The 17,961-nt window shown below is 39.8% G+C and overlaps 1 protein-coding gene across 1 annotated transcript in view; it reads left to right on the top strand.

Moving 5' to 3' along the window:
* Positions 1-257: 257 nt before the first annotated feature.
* Positions 258-17,961, top strand: part of BEGAIN (brain enriched guanylate kinase associated) — a 102,761-nt gene continuing 85,057 nt past the window's right edge. Inside the window, exons 1-2 of the mRNA XM_032213883.1 lie at positions 258-301; positions 566-655. Of these exons, the coding sequence (XP_032069774.1) occupies positions 258-301; positions 566-655 (134 nt within the window). The remainder of the gene's footprint in view (positions 302-565; positions 656-17,961) is intronic.

The raw sequence follows: 17,961 nt of genomic DNA, 5'->3' as shown, positions 1-17,961 counted from the left end.
CAAAGCATATATTGAATTTCATTTTAATTCATTCAGTTTGCAAGGTCACTCAAATCAGAATGACTGTGAGTGGCCTTAAAAGTTGATAAAATAGCAACAAAGAACAAATAAGCAACACAGAAAATAGGGCTCACTCTATGCAGCAAGAGGACATTTCATGAACTCTTGACTTGTAGCATAATGCTCCTAGTTTCAGATGAACAATAAGAGAAAACATTCGAGGCATTGTTTGACAACAGAATTAACTAGCTAGATTGATGGTAGAATCCACTTTTGTGAGAAAGTCTTCAGTTAAAAGGTGGTAATTCATTAGTTCGCAGTTTTGTGCTTAGTTGAATTTCTTTCCACTTGTCTGCTTCTTGATCTATGAAGCGGTAGTTGTTTGGAGAGATTTGTTGAAGTGTCCATCATACACTGAATATTTTTCAGGGACCTAATTTTAACTAGCTCAAGACATATATTTATATACATTAGCTGCTTGTTTGCAGGATTTTTTGTTAGGTTATCACAGAGATGTTGTTTTGACGAATTCCTAGCCATGGTTTATCCTTTATTCATGCTGCAGGGTACGAAATTCCTGGGTGCCTACCTGCCTATGGCAGCCTAGAATACTCCAGGGCAGGCTCGCAAAATCTTCACCTAGCCTCTGGGACAGGTAATTAAAGAGTGATATTTTATCAAGTTAATGCTTATTTTATAACTTTCTGCTATTGCTTTTTTTTTCATTCCCTATCTCCCTTGCCAGTCATTTTCTTGATGCTTTGATAAAGGAGAAAATTTGAAAATAAGCCCAATTTGTTTACCTGCACCATCAGTTTCATGGCCATATAGTCGAACTATTGTTACAACTAAAGGATGGCAATCAAAATAGTTTTTTTAATAAAGGTTCTGTAATGACTTCTGAATTGGGTTGGCAACTTTTTGCTGGCCCCAAATCCTGTGTCTGAACCCTGCAGATAATGTTTCACTTCACATAAGATTTTTGAGTGCACAGAAGCAAGTTGGACAGAACATTTGTAACACTGAACAAGAATCTCTTAATATAATGGTTACTGGAATTTAGCCATTCTACTGTGAAGCTAGTTGATGGCTTTTTTTTGAAACTTGAATTATACTTACTGTGAAGCTCTAATTTCAATAGTTACGCTTTTGTGAAAAGAAATAAGAATTATGGTTGATTCTAAAATGACCAATTCTAGAATGCCTTTCCCTTTTGTGAACTGAACCTTTTTCAGGTGATTTCTCCATTTATCTTCATAATAGTCATTAGTATTCTTGAAAGCTGTAAATTTACCTCTTATTTTTATTGTGAAGCTTCTACAGCTCTTTGGAGGCATACTTTAGAATAGAAGAAGGCTTAGCATGGAGTAATTCAGTAATATACAGCCAGGAACACCAAAACTGGCTCAGGCAATAGGACTGCATAGAGATGGAGCCAGCTCTTCAAGCCCCAAAGATTACTAGGGAGTGAAAGGAGTATAGCGTTCCATAGGGCAGGTGTCTTTGCATCTTCTTGAGGTCTCATTAGATGGAGTTGTGTAATAAAGAGGCCAAGTATATCTCTCGTGGGAAGAGCAGAAATGTTTAGAGAAAGGTGATCCCATAAATAAACCTCTACCATGCTGGCCTTTATAGGCAATCACCTTGAATTGAATCGGGAAGGAAATTGAGCTGTGGTGGCACAGTAGTTAGGGTGCAGTACTGCAGGCTAGTTCTGCTGATCACCGGCTGCCAGCAGTTTGGCAGATCGAATCTCACCAGGCTCAAGGTTGACTCAGCCTTCCATCTTTCCAAGGTGGGTAAAATGAGGGCCCAGATTGCTGGGGGAAATAGGCAGACTATGTAAACCGCTTAGAGTGTTGTAAAGCACTGTGAAGCGGTTTATAAGTCTAAGTGCTATTTCTATTGCTAAAATGCAAGCCAGTGCAGCTATTGAAGGAGAGGTTTTACTTAGGTGTACAGAGCCACACCTTTAACTATCTCATTACTACATTCTGGACCAGCTACAGCTTTCCAAGTAATCTTTTAATTATTAATTATTTTATTGTATTATAAAATGTAAAGAATACACTATAGAATACCGATGATAACTAGATACAGTTGCATTTATACAACTAGAAATTGTTAACACTGTGATAAATTAGATAAATTAAATCTTTAAAGAAGAGGGTGGATAGTATACATCAGTATTAAATGTGATTTCTAAAATGTAATGAATGCAGGGTTGCTTAATTTGTACAGTTAATGCTAAATATGGCAGTGATAAATTAGAAAAAGCACTGAGTTATTTTATGAGAAAGGTTCCAGTCTTTGAAACTAATACATAATATTACATTCGTCTCTTCATTGTTATTTATAAATATAAGAAAAAAAGTGAAAAGAAAAAAAAGGAGTTGCTTGGAAAATGTAAATAGATATTTAACTTTTAACTTCACCCATCAATTTACAGTGTTTATAAATATTTAGACTCTCTTAAAACTATATTGTGCTTATATTTAGCTTGCTACATGATATACTGTGTATATGGAAACATCCTTGCTTGAATTTGGTTCAAACTTGAAGGTCATCTTGTATCCCACCTTTCTCTTCTAGCTCAGACAAGGTCGGAAATTGGCTCAGCTCTGCATGGGACAGCCCAAACCGAGGAAAATAGTTTAGGAAAAAAAGAAAAACTTTTTCCCCTCCTCCTGGCTGCTCTGTTGCCCCCCTCCCCTGTCCTGAATTTTAAACTGAATGCTAGGCTCAGCTCTGCAAGGGAGTGTCCAGACAGAGGGAAATAGCTTGGGAAAAGAATAGATACCTTGGCTGGGGCGTGGGAGGAGGTAGGTAGAATAGAAGCAAAGAAAGAGTCACCAGGCAGAGATCTGCTGGGCTGTGTGGTTGAGATAAGTGAGGAAACCAAGGAGGAGCAGCAGCATCTGTGCCTCTAGGTACGAAAAGGAGTGAATGGGAGGGGCGGGAGGTAAGGGCGAAGCCTGTCAGTGGTGCATTTTACTGGTTCTCTGAACTGCCCATAATTTGTCCTACCATTCAGGAGAACCGGTCAGAACCGGCTGAATTTCACTACTGCTGGAAGTGCACCACTGACTGGCGGCCAACAGAGCCCCAGGCAGAATTGCACTCTTCGAGGGGGCCACCTCCAGCACTCCTCTGCCACCTCTCTTGCCTCTTAGCACCCGCCTGCCACCATCCCCTTGCCTCTTAGTGCCCCCATGCCACCCCCCTTGCCTCTTAGCGCCCCCCTAAGTCATATTTGGGAACCACTGCCCTACATCTTCCAGACATTGCAAAACCAGCTTGGCGACATCCCTTCATCAGCATAGAGATCAGTGGTGGGTTGCAAATCCCATTCTAATCGGTATGGTTGGAACGGAGCCAATGGTGTCCTCATGGACGTGCGCAGCGCACACACTCAGCATGCGCATGCTTCTCAGCACCTCCGCAATACTCCAGCTGCTCCGCAGAGCATCGCACAAGGACTGTACATGCTATGCGCCTGCGCAGAAGCGCAGAAGCCTTTAAAGCACGGGTAAGGAGTGTGGGCGGGTGGGTTGGCTCTTCGGAACACCGTACCGGAACTGTATCCAATGCTCTTGGCTGGCTCCGGTACGCCCATACTGGGCGTATCGCCTGCAACCCACCACTGATAGAGATATCTAATTGGGTATCATCAATAAACCAGAGTCAACTTGCTTCGCAGAGTCAAGGTAGAAGACTTCTTCTCTTTCTAAGTGTTGTCCATTAAACCAGTTATCCAAGCCACCGCCCCCTGCTGTCTTCCAAGATCTTGTACCATGTCAAACTAAATTTGAATTGAAACACATGTTACAGAAGCTCACGAGGCTAAAATATGACAATTCAAGTCTTCCCTAAGTGTTCAGTCTACTTTAGATTCCCTTAGTTATCATTTAAATTGGCAGCAATCCTACTGTATTTTATAATCAAAACAATCATTTATTGTCCTCTGGCCTACTCTTTTACCTCTCTTAAATATATAACCAGAAAGTCTCTTTAGCAAAATCAGGTATCTTGTTAATAAAAATTAGCACAGTGTTTGAAAGATTCCAAATCAACTTAACAAGGAAATTTTCTCTGATTAAAGGAGTATCTTGGTATTTCAAGCTCTTTTTCCTGCTTCATTCACTTGCCTTGGGATTTATAAGTGATACATATATACACCACTAAAAGGTCATTGGAAATCTCAAACCAGGTGAGCGAAGTCAACCTTGTGGATCATTTTTCAGCACAATCTCAGGAGAGTGGCTAAAGTGGAATGGCTGGACATACACTTTACATGCAGAATGTCTAAATTGCAATATCCAGTATGTGCAAGGACAGATGAAAAAAAGTCTTCATGGCATCCTGAAGAAATTACACTAGTCAGAATCCATGTTTCCTGTGACGTAAGGTTGAAAATGGGCATGTAGACCAATGAAACCAACTCCCATCACAAGCAGGAATTCAAATTAAAGCAGCATCAATAGATAACCGCCCAACATTTGAACGCATTCAATAAAGATAAGTTCACCATCTGCCTTGGAATTAATTTCACCATCAAATTATTCTTATTCCTTGAAACTTTTTTTCTAATATTATATTGAAATCAGCCTTCCTCTCAATTAAAACCATAATTGTACCTCTTCATTCTGGTACCATAGAGAACGAGTCTTAATTTCTTTTGGGGACATCCCTTCACTCACTTTAAATGTCCATTGTATTCTCATTTTGTCATATTTTCTGAAAACTAATCATGCCAGTTTTCTAAATAAAACCTGGTTTCTAATCCCCTGCTTATTATGTTTGATCTTCTTAGCCTATGTTCTAATTTCTGTGAATCTTTCTGAATGTTGATAGCCCATTACTAGAGGCAGTATTCAAGCATGTATTGAACAATATAGAATGAAGTGAAATTCACCCCTTAAAATGGAAAGTATTCTTTTATTCATTTTCCTATCGTAACTAAGCTGTAAAAATCTAGATAACTATTAATTGACAGCAAAGAAATATAGAACTCTTCAACAGTTTCCTAGCACATAGGTCATCTGGCTTTCTGCAGCCTAAGTTAGATAATTTATTCAATCTAAAATTACATTTGCCTTTTCAGCAACAATGTCTTGCTAGTGATACATATTCACTTCAATTACAATATATTTTTCTCATATACTTAGTCTGGCATCCCCTGCTGTATCTCTCAAATTGATTTTCCCCCTAAGTGATTAACTTTGAATTTGTCTCTATTAATTTCATTGTGTTATTTTTCAAACCACGTCCTAAACTCTCAAGATTAGTTTAAACTTTATTTCTGCCTTTTAGAATATTAACTCTTTGCCCAGTTCTGCACCATCTGTAGATTTGATAAGCATTTCTTCCATTTCTTCATCAAAGTCATTAATTATGAAAATGTTGAAGAATACTTGGCCAGTAAATATGGCAAACATTTATTGCCATATATAATTAGGGAGTAGGGAGGTGTATAGTCATCCCAAATTTGATGAGGCAAGTAGATATGGTGTGAAATAAAAATGGCTGGTGAAAAACATGGAAGCGTTTGAAGATCAGCCATTTATATAGAACAGGGGTAGTCAACCTTTTTATACCTACCTCCCACTTTTGTATCTCTGTTAGTAGTAAAATTTTCTAACGGCCCACCAGTTCCACAGTAATGGTGATTTATAAAGTAGGGAAGTCAATTAAATTTTAAAAAGGAAAGTGCCTCAATATCGGACAAAACCCCGTACCGCCCATCATGAAAGCTGGAACGCCCACAAGTGGGTGGTAGGGACCAGGTTGACTACCACTGATATAGAGGGACTGCTTTGATGGCTGAATGTTAACCCTTTTTGAAAACCTAATCAGGACTTACCGTATCTTTCTTTATTCTTTTCCTGCTAAATTAGCCCATTTCTGCATCTTCATCCAGTTTCTCTTTGCACCTTTTTCTTTCCCTCATTCCCATCTTATGTATTTTTCCTCCTTTTCCATAGTTTCTGCTGGACTACAGGCTGTGTGCAAACTTATATATTTCTATATGGCAAACTGATTTCTATGGAAGAGAAATATTACTTTATTTATGTAAAAAGAGATTCATATGTGGGGTCATTTATTTTATAAGCAATTAATTTTAATCAGTATTTATTCAACCTATATCAATTTTTTTATCCTGCCCTTGCCCTTGTTTTTGAACTGGGCTTCAGACAGACAGACAGACATAAACACCTGCATGTATACAAATATACACATTTATGGTCAGGGAGATCTCCAAGATTGATTCCTCTGGAGTTGCTAAACCCAATTTGACAAAAGGAGGAAGCTAGGCATCATGCAAGATTTTCATCCATGTATTCATATTTATATTCCAATGTATATGTATCTGAAATATATATACAGGAATATAGGAATGCAGAAATGTCTATTCCTGTTTACTTTTTCTATACTGGGCGATTTCAGGGTCATATTCTGAGATGTTTGCTGAATTCTGGCCACTGGTATTGCTCCTGCCACAACCTTTTCCACCTCTCAACCAGAAATTTAAGCCTAGGGTCAAAAAGAGGAAAATGTCACTTCAATTAATTAAAAGATGAAAAGTCAAAGGCAGTTTAAGCCCAGCAGCTAGTAAACAATTTACATTGGCTGTCTGCAGAAAGCTACAAGATTAAAACAATCCCAAATGCTAATAAGAAGAGAAATATTTGTTTCAAAAAACATACCACAGCAAAATAAAAAATGGAGGACTGTAAATTTTAGAGAAAAGTAGTTGGATTCAGTGTATTAAAAAAGTATAGCCAGAGGAACAATCAGTAAACTCATCTAATCTGGTGGTTTAGCCTTATAGAAAACCCTGGTTGTTTAGTTACCCTGCATCCTTTCTTGATCCTGGAACATTCTGAAATGGGTCTCGTCTTCTTCTTTCCCTTTCTTGAGACTCTTAAGACAATAATCTTGTTTTTTTATGCTTCATAAAGGGAGGAGAGTTGTGTATAATTGAGAATTTACCAAAATGTCTTCCCTGGGTTTCATTAATAGAAATAAAGCTATTAGTTTAGGACAGTATAGTCAAAATGGGGCACGGGAGTGCTGCACGAGGCCCCAAAATGCAATGCGAGAGCCCCCTGCATGCGCACACACATCCCCACATGTGCCCTGCCCCCTCTGTGCATGCGCAGCAGAGACCCAAAGACCAGCTGGCTGGCAGGAGGCGCACACACAGTGGAGATGTGCTGGGGCAACCGCTGGCGTGCCTGTAGAGAGAGCTCTGCGTACCACTTGTGGCACACGTGCCATAGATTCGCCATCTCGGATTTAGGATCATTCATGTGTGTTTTCTTATTCAATGTGGTTTTAAAAATATTTTCTGCCTAAAGTCGCCTGTGAAAAGGTCTGTGCACTGTTGTTCAGGCCAAGATATGAAAACATCTTAGTACTCTTGTTACCTTCAAAATAATTTCCATGCATTCTTCTCTTTTCTCTCCCTCCTTTTATCTCACCGATCAAGGGTCTGGGCATTCCGTTGCCACTGGAAGCAATGGAAATTGACACATTCTGCCTAGAAGCAGAAGGTGACCTAATTATTATTTTTTCATAATATAAGCTCCAGGGATATCTGATGGTGAACTATTGCAAGAGGAGGAGAGCATGGCCAAGATATAAACACTCTTCATTTCCTTCCATTGAAAAGCGCTGTAAATCGGATTAATGTAATTTGAACAGAAGGCTGGCAAATATCTCTAACTATTTTCCATTTTTGCAGGTAAGATAAAGAATAAGGCCAGGCAATTACCCAGAATGAAACAGGAGCTATTAATGGGAGGGATATGTCAGCCTTCCCAGGTAGACCAGACAGGAAACATGACCAAATGAGATGCTTCTATTTTATTGTAAGGCTATATAAATAGAATCTTACAAATCTGAACATACACATCTCCTGCTATCTCATTTACAGCCTGAGAAACTAGGAAAGTCCCTTCTAAGCTTCTTTTCCTGTCCACTATCCTGCAGCAGACTGTCTCTCTCTTATCTAACCATTCCCTAAACAGTATCTCTTTGCCCCAAGTTTCTTCTCACATACCATTTCAGATCAGAGCTGGGTATGAATTACATGGGGCAATTCCCTTAAGCTGGTGTCAGGCCCAAAACCAGGTATGGCATATAGCAATTCTTCCATGCTGAGTTTTTTATTACTTTAAACCTATAGACAAAATCTTGCCAGGCAGAATTCTATTATCTGCATTTGCATTATACTCTATGAACTGTTAGGAAGGGGCTGTCTTTAACCTCTTTCTCTCACACTTAAATGGCCCCTTACTCCTCTGGAATGCACCCCCTCCCTTCTGGGACACCCCCCCCCTCACTGTATTCCATCCCAGCTGGCTTGCCATGTTTATTTGAACTGCCACAGGCTGATCCATATTGGGATTCCTCTAATGTAGGAAAATGGCCAAGGCATTCAGGCAACAAATGTCTTGGAACAGTCCTATTTATTGCTGATTTCCTCTGGGCAACAAGATGTATTATTTATGAATTGCTTTTTCTTCATTCCCTATCTATGTACTGTACGTGATAATCAACTAACAAAGATCAAGTGCAGCAGATATCACGATGAATATCTAATGCTCATTAATACCTACAGCATTTTTCTAAATTATCAACCTTTTGTTTTTTGATACCATCTAATGCTGCAGTAGCCATATTTATACATGAAAGATTTGCATCTACCATGACAGCAATTATTTTCAGGCATTTCCCCAAATTGAAAATGTCTTCTGCCAAGTGGCTCACTTAGTCTTTAACACATCACTGGAAATTCCTTTAGCTCTCCCTGGCCTTTTAACAAAGATTTTATGCTTTAAAAGCTTTAAATATTTAGGCTACTGCTGCTGCTATTGCTATAGATTAATCATATTTCCTGCTTCATAAAACGCAGTTCTCTTCCTGAAGAAGTCTTTGAAGATTTCAAGGCTAGTCTGGTCTAAATGTGGTTTAGAGATGGGGAAAAAAACCCCATACAAGAAAGGAAAGTAGGGACATTGTTCATCATCAGCAGGAATTTCATAGAATTGTGGACAGGCACAGTGAACATCTGATCATTTTCTCACTGGGGTATAATGCAACACCAGGTAGGAGGGCAGGGTCACCTACACATTTCAAACGATCCTTACTCTTTGGCTGGTGTGTTCTATCTTTTCCATCAGTTCAGAATTACTTTGATGTCTTATTGTGTTAGGATTGTTTTTATCTACTGTTCCTTTTATAAAAGCTAAAGACCCTGCAATAATGCTTATTTGAAGCAGAAGCAGAAGTTGGCAGTTTCCAGACAACACCCAAGTCTGAAATTTGGCCAAGGGTTTTTATTGCTTGTTTTAATACCTTAAAAAAATTAACATTCCCACCACATTCAAGGTTACTTTTTATGTGTCTTTATATAGTAGTGATAAAAAAATACATAAAGGTAAAGATTCCCTCGCACATACATTCTAATCGTTCCCTACTCTAGGGGGCAGTGCTCATCTCTGTTTCAAAGCCGAAGAGCCAGGGCTGTCCAAAGTCATCTCTGTGGTCATGTGGCTGGCATGACTAAACACCGAAGGCTCATGGAATGTTGTTACCTTCCCACCAAAGGTTCATATTTTTCTACTTGCATTTTTACATGCTTTCTAACTGCTAGGTTGGCAGAAGCTGGGACAAGCAACTGGAGCTCACTCCATTGTGTGGTGCTGGGGATTCGAACAGCTGAACTGCCAACCTTTCTGATTGACAAGCTCAGAGTCTTAGCCACTGCCACTTGCTGTGCCTCAAATTTTAAATATTTTTTTTAAAAAAATTATGATCCTGTTTTGGCATCCACAAATTTAAAGGTAGAGTGAGATCAGAATGGAATTGTGGTCATGCAAAAATCTTGGGGGTACCTCCAGGCAAGAACTTGCTTCACTGTTGTTGTAAAACAATTAAGAGGTATCTATTAGCACATCTAGATCTATCAGCCTATTGTCTTCCCAGGTGGTCAGTGGAAATCAGAAGATTAGAGTCTCTTGGAAACAATTATACCTTCTCATTTAGGGCAGAGGAGATGGCAGGGGAGGGAGAGTAGAAACTACTGTTTCCATTGCATTTCTACCTGGCCCTAAGAGAAAGCACACAATGTAATATGATATTGGTTTGCATCAATAACCTCATTTTCTTGGACAGTGAGGTCATTGTTAGCTCACCTTTCAGAGTTTTGACATCTGTGCTCTGTCACAGCATTGGTATTGCATGAAATTCAGGGGATGATAAATAGCCAGTGAAATACTTTGTTGTCTCTGTATGCCAGCTCCATATGTAGGGTGTATTCCTTCTATAAAATATTTATGTAGCATAAGTGCCCTTGGAATTATAGCACAGGGTTATTTCATTAAAAAATGACCAATCCTGCAAAAATCCCAAGACTGATGACTTGGGAATAAACGTAGAATCATACAATGGAATTGGGTCATTTGGGCCATCAAGTTCATACCTCTTATCAGTGAAAGAATCCAGCAGCCTCAACCTTTGTTTGAACACCACCAAACAAGGGGTGTTACCACCCAATCCCACAAGTAGTTTTTCTGTTGAATTGTTTTTTTGTGACATTCAGTCCAAATCCATTTTCCTTTAATTTAAGATTGTTACGGTATATCGTATTCTGAACTCTGATATGAGAGAGGTCATGTCTTGACTTTCTGTGAAACTTCAGATACATGCAAAGTATTTTCATATCTATCCCCACCCAATTGTTTTTTCCTCCGCTGTATAAATCCTTTTCTTTACTTCCAGAATGAGAAAGAAGGTAATAATTGGTGGTGTAGGGTTTCCTGCCTAAGCAGGGGGTTGGACTAGAAGACCTCCAAGGTCCCTTCCAACTGTTATTCTATGGTGAATTAAATTATGTCAGCAGTGAGATTCACTTACCTTCTCTACCGGTTCGCAAATGTGAGTGTGTGCGCATGCACTGCATCTGCACATGTGCACTGCCTTCTGTGCATGCACAATACTCATGCATTATGTTGGGGCAGTTGGGTGGATCCTCCCGCAGCCGCCATTATCGGTTCGTCCAAAACAGAAAGAACCAGCTGAATACCACATCTGATTTACATATGAACATTCCTCTCGTTGTGCTGCTCTCAAGAATAATCTGACCCTTAGCCTTCATGAATGAAAGTGGATCTAGTGAGTGAAATAGCCTGCTGAATGTAATGTAGCAAATTATTTTACAATAAATTCCATTCATGATGATTTTATTCATTTCAAATCCATGAATCTGGAACGCAATTTAATGACAGCAGTTTGTTCTTTGTACTTGGCAGCATTTAATAAGTGGTAAGTGAATCATGATATCCAAACATAATACAAATGTTCTGATTTTTTTCTTTATAAAGGTCATCAAAATAGCAACTTATTTCCAGAATAAGGACAACCCATTAGTGATTTCTTGTTAAATCTCTTTAGGAGATAGATGGTAGTATAATTTCAAAGAACTGACCAACGGGTTGCTTCAGCTGATTGGGCATTGAGATATTCCTGAAAGTTAAATGTAGGTTGGATCCATAAATTTGCAAACTGAATACTGTACTGAAAATAATTGTTTCCAATACAATTCCATTTGTTCATTTCTAATATTTCCTTATGAACGTTGGGTATTGAGTTCAAACATTATGTACTAAGATAGTTATTTGGTGTGGGTTATTCTGCATGGAGCTGTCCCTAGTCCTGAAAAAGAATGCATGTACATGACAAATTCCAGACATTTGAGAGCTTAAAAGTAACTGTTCAGAATGAGGGGTGGTTTTTTTTTTTGGGGGGGGGGGTGTTATAACAATTCTGCTTTTGATGCTAAACAGTGAAGGCCATTCTAGACTCTAATTTAATGTACATTAAAATGTAGGTCGTTTCTAGCTTCCACAAAAGATCTATTGAATCAAAATTTCTACCTTTCTTTTTGTTGCAAACTATTATTAATGTAAGTCAGAATGTAACTGTTTTTCTTTGCTTTTTCTTTCTTTTAATATATTCAGATCAAAATACCAAAAAGTCATTTTTAAATGAAAGTATCAATGAATAAATAAGAAAATATAGTGATGAGCAGTTCTGCAAATGAGTATAAGATGCAAATAAGTATGCATTGAAACATTTAGAGTCTCCTATAAATTTATTGGGTTGTTAGATCAGAATATGGGCCAAAAGTTCATTTAACCCATCTAAATTAGATGTGGTGTTGCTCAACTAATTATATGTCTCTAAAAGAGAACTAGGAGCTATTATGGCCAATACTCCTTTTTTATATATCATTGTCATGAAAGTTTTATCAGTAATATTAAGAATTAATACTAACTAAAATAAATGAAAGGAAAGAGGGAAATAAAAGAAAAAGTGCAATAAGAAAAAAGATTAGGAAAAAATGAGAAAGTTAGAAAGAAAGATACAAAGGTCTAAAGCAGTGGCTCCCAAACTTTTTCAGTCCACTGCCCCCTTGGTGCTACAAACTGATCCTCAGTGCCTCCCCCAGTGGTGGAATTCAATTTTTTTACTACCGTTTCTGTGGCTTGGTGGGCATGGCTGGGGGGGTCATGTGACTGGGCGATTTGCACGACAGAAGGAAGATAGTAACAGTAAAATTCAAAATTAACTATTAATTGCACATTTATTCAAAATCCAATTTAAAAACCTTTTTAGTTAATGTTAATTCAACAAAATTGTTGAACATGATCCAGTGATACCAGGTTTTCAAAGTCTGATAGTCATTTATCAAGAACCTTAGTAACTAGTAACTTAGTAAACTCAGTAAAATTTAGTAACTATTTCACTGTTCTTAGTAGATGATAATTCCTGTGTAGATATTGAAAGAAGTAATCTCAGTAAGGTATTATCACAAAGCACAAAACTGCAACAGATATCATTAAGATAACACAAACTTACATAAAAAGATGTTCCTGTAAGAAACCAAAAATGGATAATAAACAGTTTTGTCTTTTATCTAAAGTTTTTCATCTTTAGATCAAGGACCTTAATTATTTTTTCTCTCCCTCACAAACATACACATATACCAGTGGTGGGTTTCAAAAATTTTTAGAACCTATTCTGTACGTGTGGCCTATTTTGTGGGCATGGCTTAGCAGTCGTAACCGGGTAGGAGTGGCCAACTTGTAAAATGTGGTAAAACTCATTTAACAATACTCTTGCTTAGCAACCAAAATTTCAGGCTCAATTGTGATCATAAGTTCTCTTTCCTTCTTTATTTCTTTCCTTTCTTTTTCTTCCTTCCGTCCATTCTTTCTTTCTTGTGTGTCTCTCCCTATTTTTTCTTTTCTTCCTTTCTCTTCCTTCCTTCCTTCCTTCTTTCTTTCTTTCTTTCTTTCTTTCTTTCTTTCTTTCTTTCTTTCTTGTCTCTGTCTCCCTCACTTACTTTCTCTTTCCTTCTTTCTCTTTCTTTTTCTTTCTCTCTTTCTCTCTTTTCTCTCTCTCTCCCTCTTTCTTCCTTTTATTCTCTCTTACTCTTACTCTTTCTTTCTTTCCCTCTCACCCTCACCCTCACTCTCTCTCTCACACACACATATCTTCCAGTTATGTTTTGCCAGCTGGGAAGCTGGCAAAAAAGCCTCATTTTCCCTGCCACCTGCAGTTCTTGGAGGAAGGATGAAGGGAAGCGAGCCCCGGGCCTCATTTCTGCCTCCTTCCTCAAGAGCTGGCTTCGGGGACGGCCAGCCTCTCCCTTCAATGCACCCTTCACTCACCTTTCACCCAGAGGATCTGCCAGTGGGGTGCCTGACATTTCATCAGGTCTGAGAGAAGCTTGGGAGAGACATGCAAATGGCCACAACTCGAGGCTCCTGAGGAGGATGCTGGACACCAGGAGTGGCAGTGGTACCCGCTGCTGCTCTTCTGCTGCTCTCGTTAATGCAGGCTTCTTGGAGAGCATTAAGTTGCAGGTGCACCAATTCCAACAGCTGTGTTTTTCCTTGAAATTTGCTGTCCCAGCAACCCGAAGGGGACAATCTCCCAGCAGCATCTCAGGTGCTCCCACCCTTAGCCGCGAGGGAGTGAGGACGGCTGGGTGCAGTTTGGCACCTCCCGGCTCCCCTCAGATCTTCCAGGGTCTTCGCGCGCCTGCTCACTCACATGGCCTGCATGCCTCCAGCAGAAATGGGAAGCGCAGGGATCTTAATGTAGTAGGGCGGGGGAGGCTGGAGCGGGAGATTAAATAAACAAATTTGGCTTCAGTTCCTTGTGCAGCAAGAGAGAAAGGTGCCTGAGATGCTCCTGGGAGAGTGTCCCCTTCAGATTGCTAGAACAGCAAGTTTCAAGGCAAAGCCCAGCTTCCTTGCACGGAAAGTTGCCTGAGACGCCACTGGGAGAATGTCCCCTTACCATCCCCCCTGTTGCCCCCCTTGCCTCTTAGCGCCCCCTTGCCTCTTAGCGCCCCCTAAGTCACCCCACCGCCCCCCAAGGGTTGGTACTGCCCACTTTGGGAACCACTGGTCTAAAGTATAGATACAAATGTCCAATAATTCTTCACAGTAATTAAATACAATTATATTTTAACCTCATTCTCTAAAGTCGCACCATAACTCTCTCCTTTCTATAATTGCCCTGTGTAATTATCAAAACCATAAATCACAAGTTCATTTTTTCCATTTTTATGCAAAAAGTTTATAAGTAGTTTCCAGTCACAAGTAAATGTGAGATATTGTCCTTTCTCTAATCAAAGAAGTCAGTTGTCCATCTCAGCAAATTCTGTCAGTTTTACCAACTATTCCTTCATAGTAGGTAATGATGATTTCACCCCATCTCAATGAAGCATAATTCTATTGGGCAGGTTCAACTGTGATTTTGAAAAGACCTCAGCTGCTAGAGTTTAAATTAAGACTACAAGCAATCTCACAAATTGTGTTACTGTTGAAACTGCTAACATGAAATAATAATTCCATCCAAAAAAGGAGGGGAAAAAGAAAACCTTGACTAAGTTTCATAATTATTCTCATTCTTTGGCTCTCTTAATGCTCATCTGCCATGCACAGCAATATCATCTCATCTACTTGCCAAAGCAAAAAAGGATCTCCCAATAGGGAGGATGACTTCATTTCTGCTGCTCTGAATTATGTTCCCTGGTGTTCCCCGTCCACTGCACCACAAGTCAAATATTCTTTGGCTTGTTCCAATTACTGCAGAGATTTTGGAAAAAAAAGAAAACAACAATTGCTAGCAACTTCAGCTATTTCCATCCAGGGATCAAAGCTAATGAGATGCCAATATTTTTAGAAGTAGAGATGGGCTGACTATCCCTCCCTTAGCCACATAAACTAATATTTTATTTGAGTGAGAGAACTTATTTCTTAACTAGCTGTCACCCAATATCCAAAGTCAGATATCAGATACAACTTTGAGGCAACAAATAAATCCCAGGAGATAAACAGGGGATAATGGATGTTGCTATGAGCCTAATATTTAATCATTGGGCATTTCCCTCAAAAAGGGCTATTCCAGTGTTCAGAAATAGAATTGATTTTGAACAGACTATTTTGATCTTGAAGTTAACTATTCAAAAAAAATTTTTAAGTACAATCCAATCATTAATACAGCCCATTCGAGGGTCACAATTTTCCATAATGGAACATTTCCACGTCCCCAAACAAGTGTACCAGAAGTCTCTCTGTGAAGCTACTTATGAGTACAGATAAACCTAGCAATAGCAATAGCAATAGCAGTTAGATTTATATACCGCTTCATAGGACTTTCAGCCCTCTCTAAGCGGTTTACAGAGTCAGCATATTGCCCCCAACAATCCAGGTCCTCATTTTACCCATCTCGGAAGGATGGAAGGCTGAGTCAACCCTGAGCCGGTGAGATTTGAACAGCCGAACTGCAGAACTGCAGTCAGCTGAAGTAGCCTGCAGTGCTGCATTTAACCACTGCGCCACCTCGGCTCTCGGAACCTCCTTCCTAGTCCAGTCATATAAACCAGTGAGAAATTCTAGGAATATATGAAAGGTACTCCAGAAGTTGTAATCATTACCTCTGGTTAATTGAACACCAGTTTACTCAATATGATTAACTGAGTTCACATTATGCATATGTACCAGGGGCTGGGTCTGGAAAATATATTTGACTAAAATGGATTACTCGGTGGGAGAACAGGACATCTAGTACTGCCTTTGGCACAAAGCCACCCCGGTGGCCTTGGGCTGGTCACTTTCTCTCAGCCCTAGAAAGGAGGCAATGGCAAATATCCTCTAAAAACTCTAACCTGTCCATGTAGTCTCCAAGAATCAGTCATGAATGAGTAGAAGAAGAAAAAAATGTCTTTTGTTCAGTCTGTCTTACAAATACAATCAGGGAGAAATGGGTGTTTGAAGAGGTAAATATATTGCATTTCCTTCTTTTGACCTTCTCCAAACCATCAGCTGACTTTTTTTTAAAAAAGCAGTGGCTACATTCTATCATAACAATGTTTATAAAGATGCAATTCTTTGAAAACGTTACAGGCAAAAGCTCTAACCTTCTCTTCCTTCCCCAAAACATACGCCATTGAGCACTAATTATACTTCGTTGTTATCAAATGTTGCTTGACTCAAGGAAAGAAAGAAAAAACACAGCCATTGAACAGAGTGAGTAGAAATCTAACTTGGAGCCAATCCACAATGAAGTATTTTGTTTTAAATCCCATTTGTATGTATGAAGCAATCAACTGCCGTATTGTAATTTAGCTTTTGTGCAGTAAAATCCCATACCCGTTTACGCAGAAGGAAATCTTAAATTCATTGGCATGTGCTACAATGTCTATTTTAACTAGCAATTATTTTCTAAGGCCATAGTGTTGGATTTCGTTTTATTCGGTGAATCAATCCAACGAAAGCATGGTTAATAGCATATAGAGCAGAGGTTCCCAAAGTGGGCAGTATTGCCCCTGGGGAGAGGTGGTGGGATGACTTGGGCTGGGCGCTAAGAGGCAAGGGGGCCAGGGAGCATTAAGAGGCAAGGGAGGTGGCAGAGGAGTGCTGGAGGTGGCCCCCTCGCAGGGCGCAATTCTGCCTGGGGCTCTGTTGGCTGCCAGTCAGTTGAGCACTTCCAGCAGGGGTGAAATTCAGCCGGTTCTGACTGGTTCTCCTGAATGGTAGGACAAATTATGGGCAGTTCGGAGAACTGGTAAAATGCACCACTGACTGGCTCTGCCCTCACCTCTTTCCCCTCCCACTCAGTCCTTTTCGTACCTCGCCTGCCTAGAGGCACAGATGCTGCTGCTGCTGCTCCTTGGTTCCCTCGCTTATCTCAACCACACAGCCCAGCAGATCTCTGCCTGGTGAATCTTCCTTTGCTTCTATTCCACCTACCTCCCCCATGCTCCAGCCAAGATATCTATTCTTTTCCCAAGCTATTTCCCTTTGTCTGGGCTCTCCCTTGCAGAGCTGAGCCTAGCATTCAGTTTAAAATTCAAGGTAGTGGAGGGGGGCAACAGAGCATCCAGGAGGAGGGGGGGAAAGTTTTTCTTTTTTTCTAAACTATTTCCCTCTGTCTGGGCTCTCCCTTGCAGAGCTGATCCGAGCATTCAGTTTAAAATCTAGGGGGGGCAACCGAGCAGCCAGGAGGAGGGAAAACTGTTTTTCTTTTTTGCCAAGCTATTTCTTTTTTCACAAGGAGAGGAGGAGAGAGGGAGGGAGGCAGAGAGGGAGGGGGAGAAAGTGAAGGAGAGAGGGAGGGTGGAAGTCAGAGAGAGAGGAAGAGGGGAAAGGAGAAAGAGGGAGAGAGAAGGAGAAGAGAGGTGAGAGAGAGACAACTGAACTTTACTTATGAAAAGTTGTTAATTATGTCAACGGAAGAGAGAGGAAACTGCATTAGTGCTATATATGTCAATGCGTTGATTTGTACTAAAATGTTTAGCTTAAAGAAGTTATAAGGAATCACAAATATGTAAATTAAAAGTGTGGAAAATGTAATGTACGTGTGGATGACCCTTTG

The sequence above is a fragment of the Thamnophis elegans genome, chromosome 1 (assembly GCF_009769535.1).
Source record: "Thamnophis elegans isolate rThaEle1 chromosome 1, rThaEle1.pri, whole genome shotgun sequence".
NCBI classification, from domain to species: Eukaryota; Metazoa; Chordata; class Lepidosauria; order Squamata; family Colubridae; genus Thamnophis; species Thamnophis elegans.
This window is presented reverse-complemented; position numbering and strand designations above follow the sequence as displayed.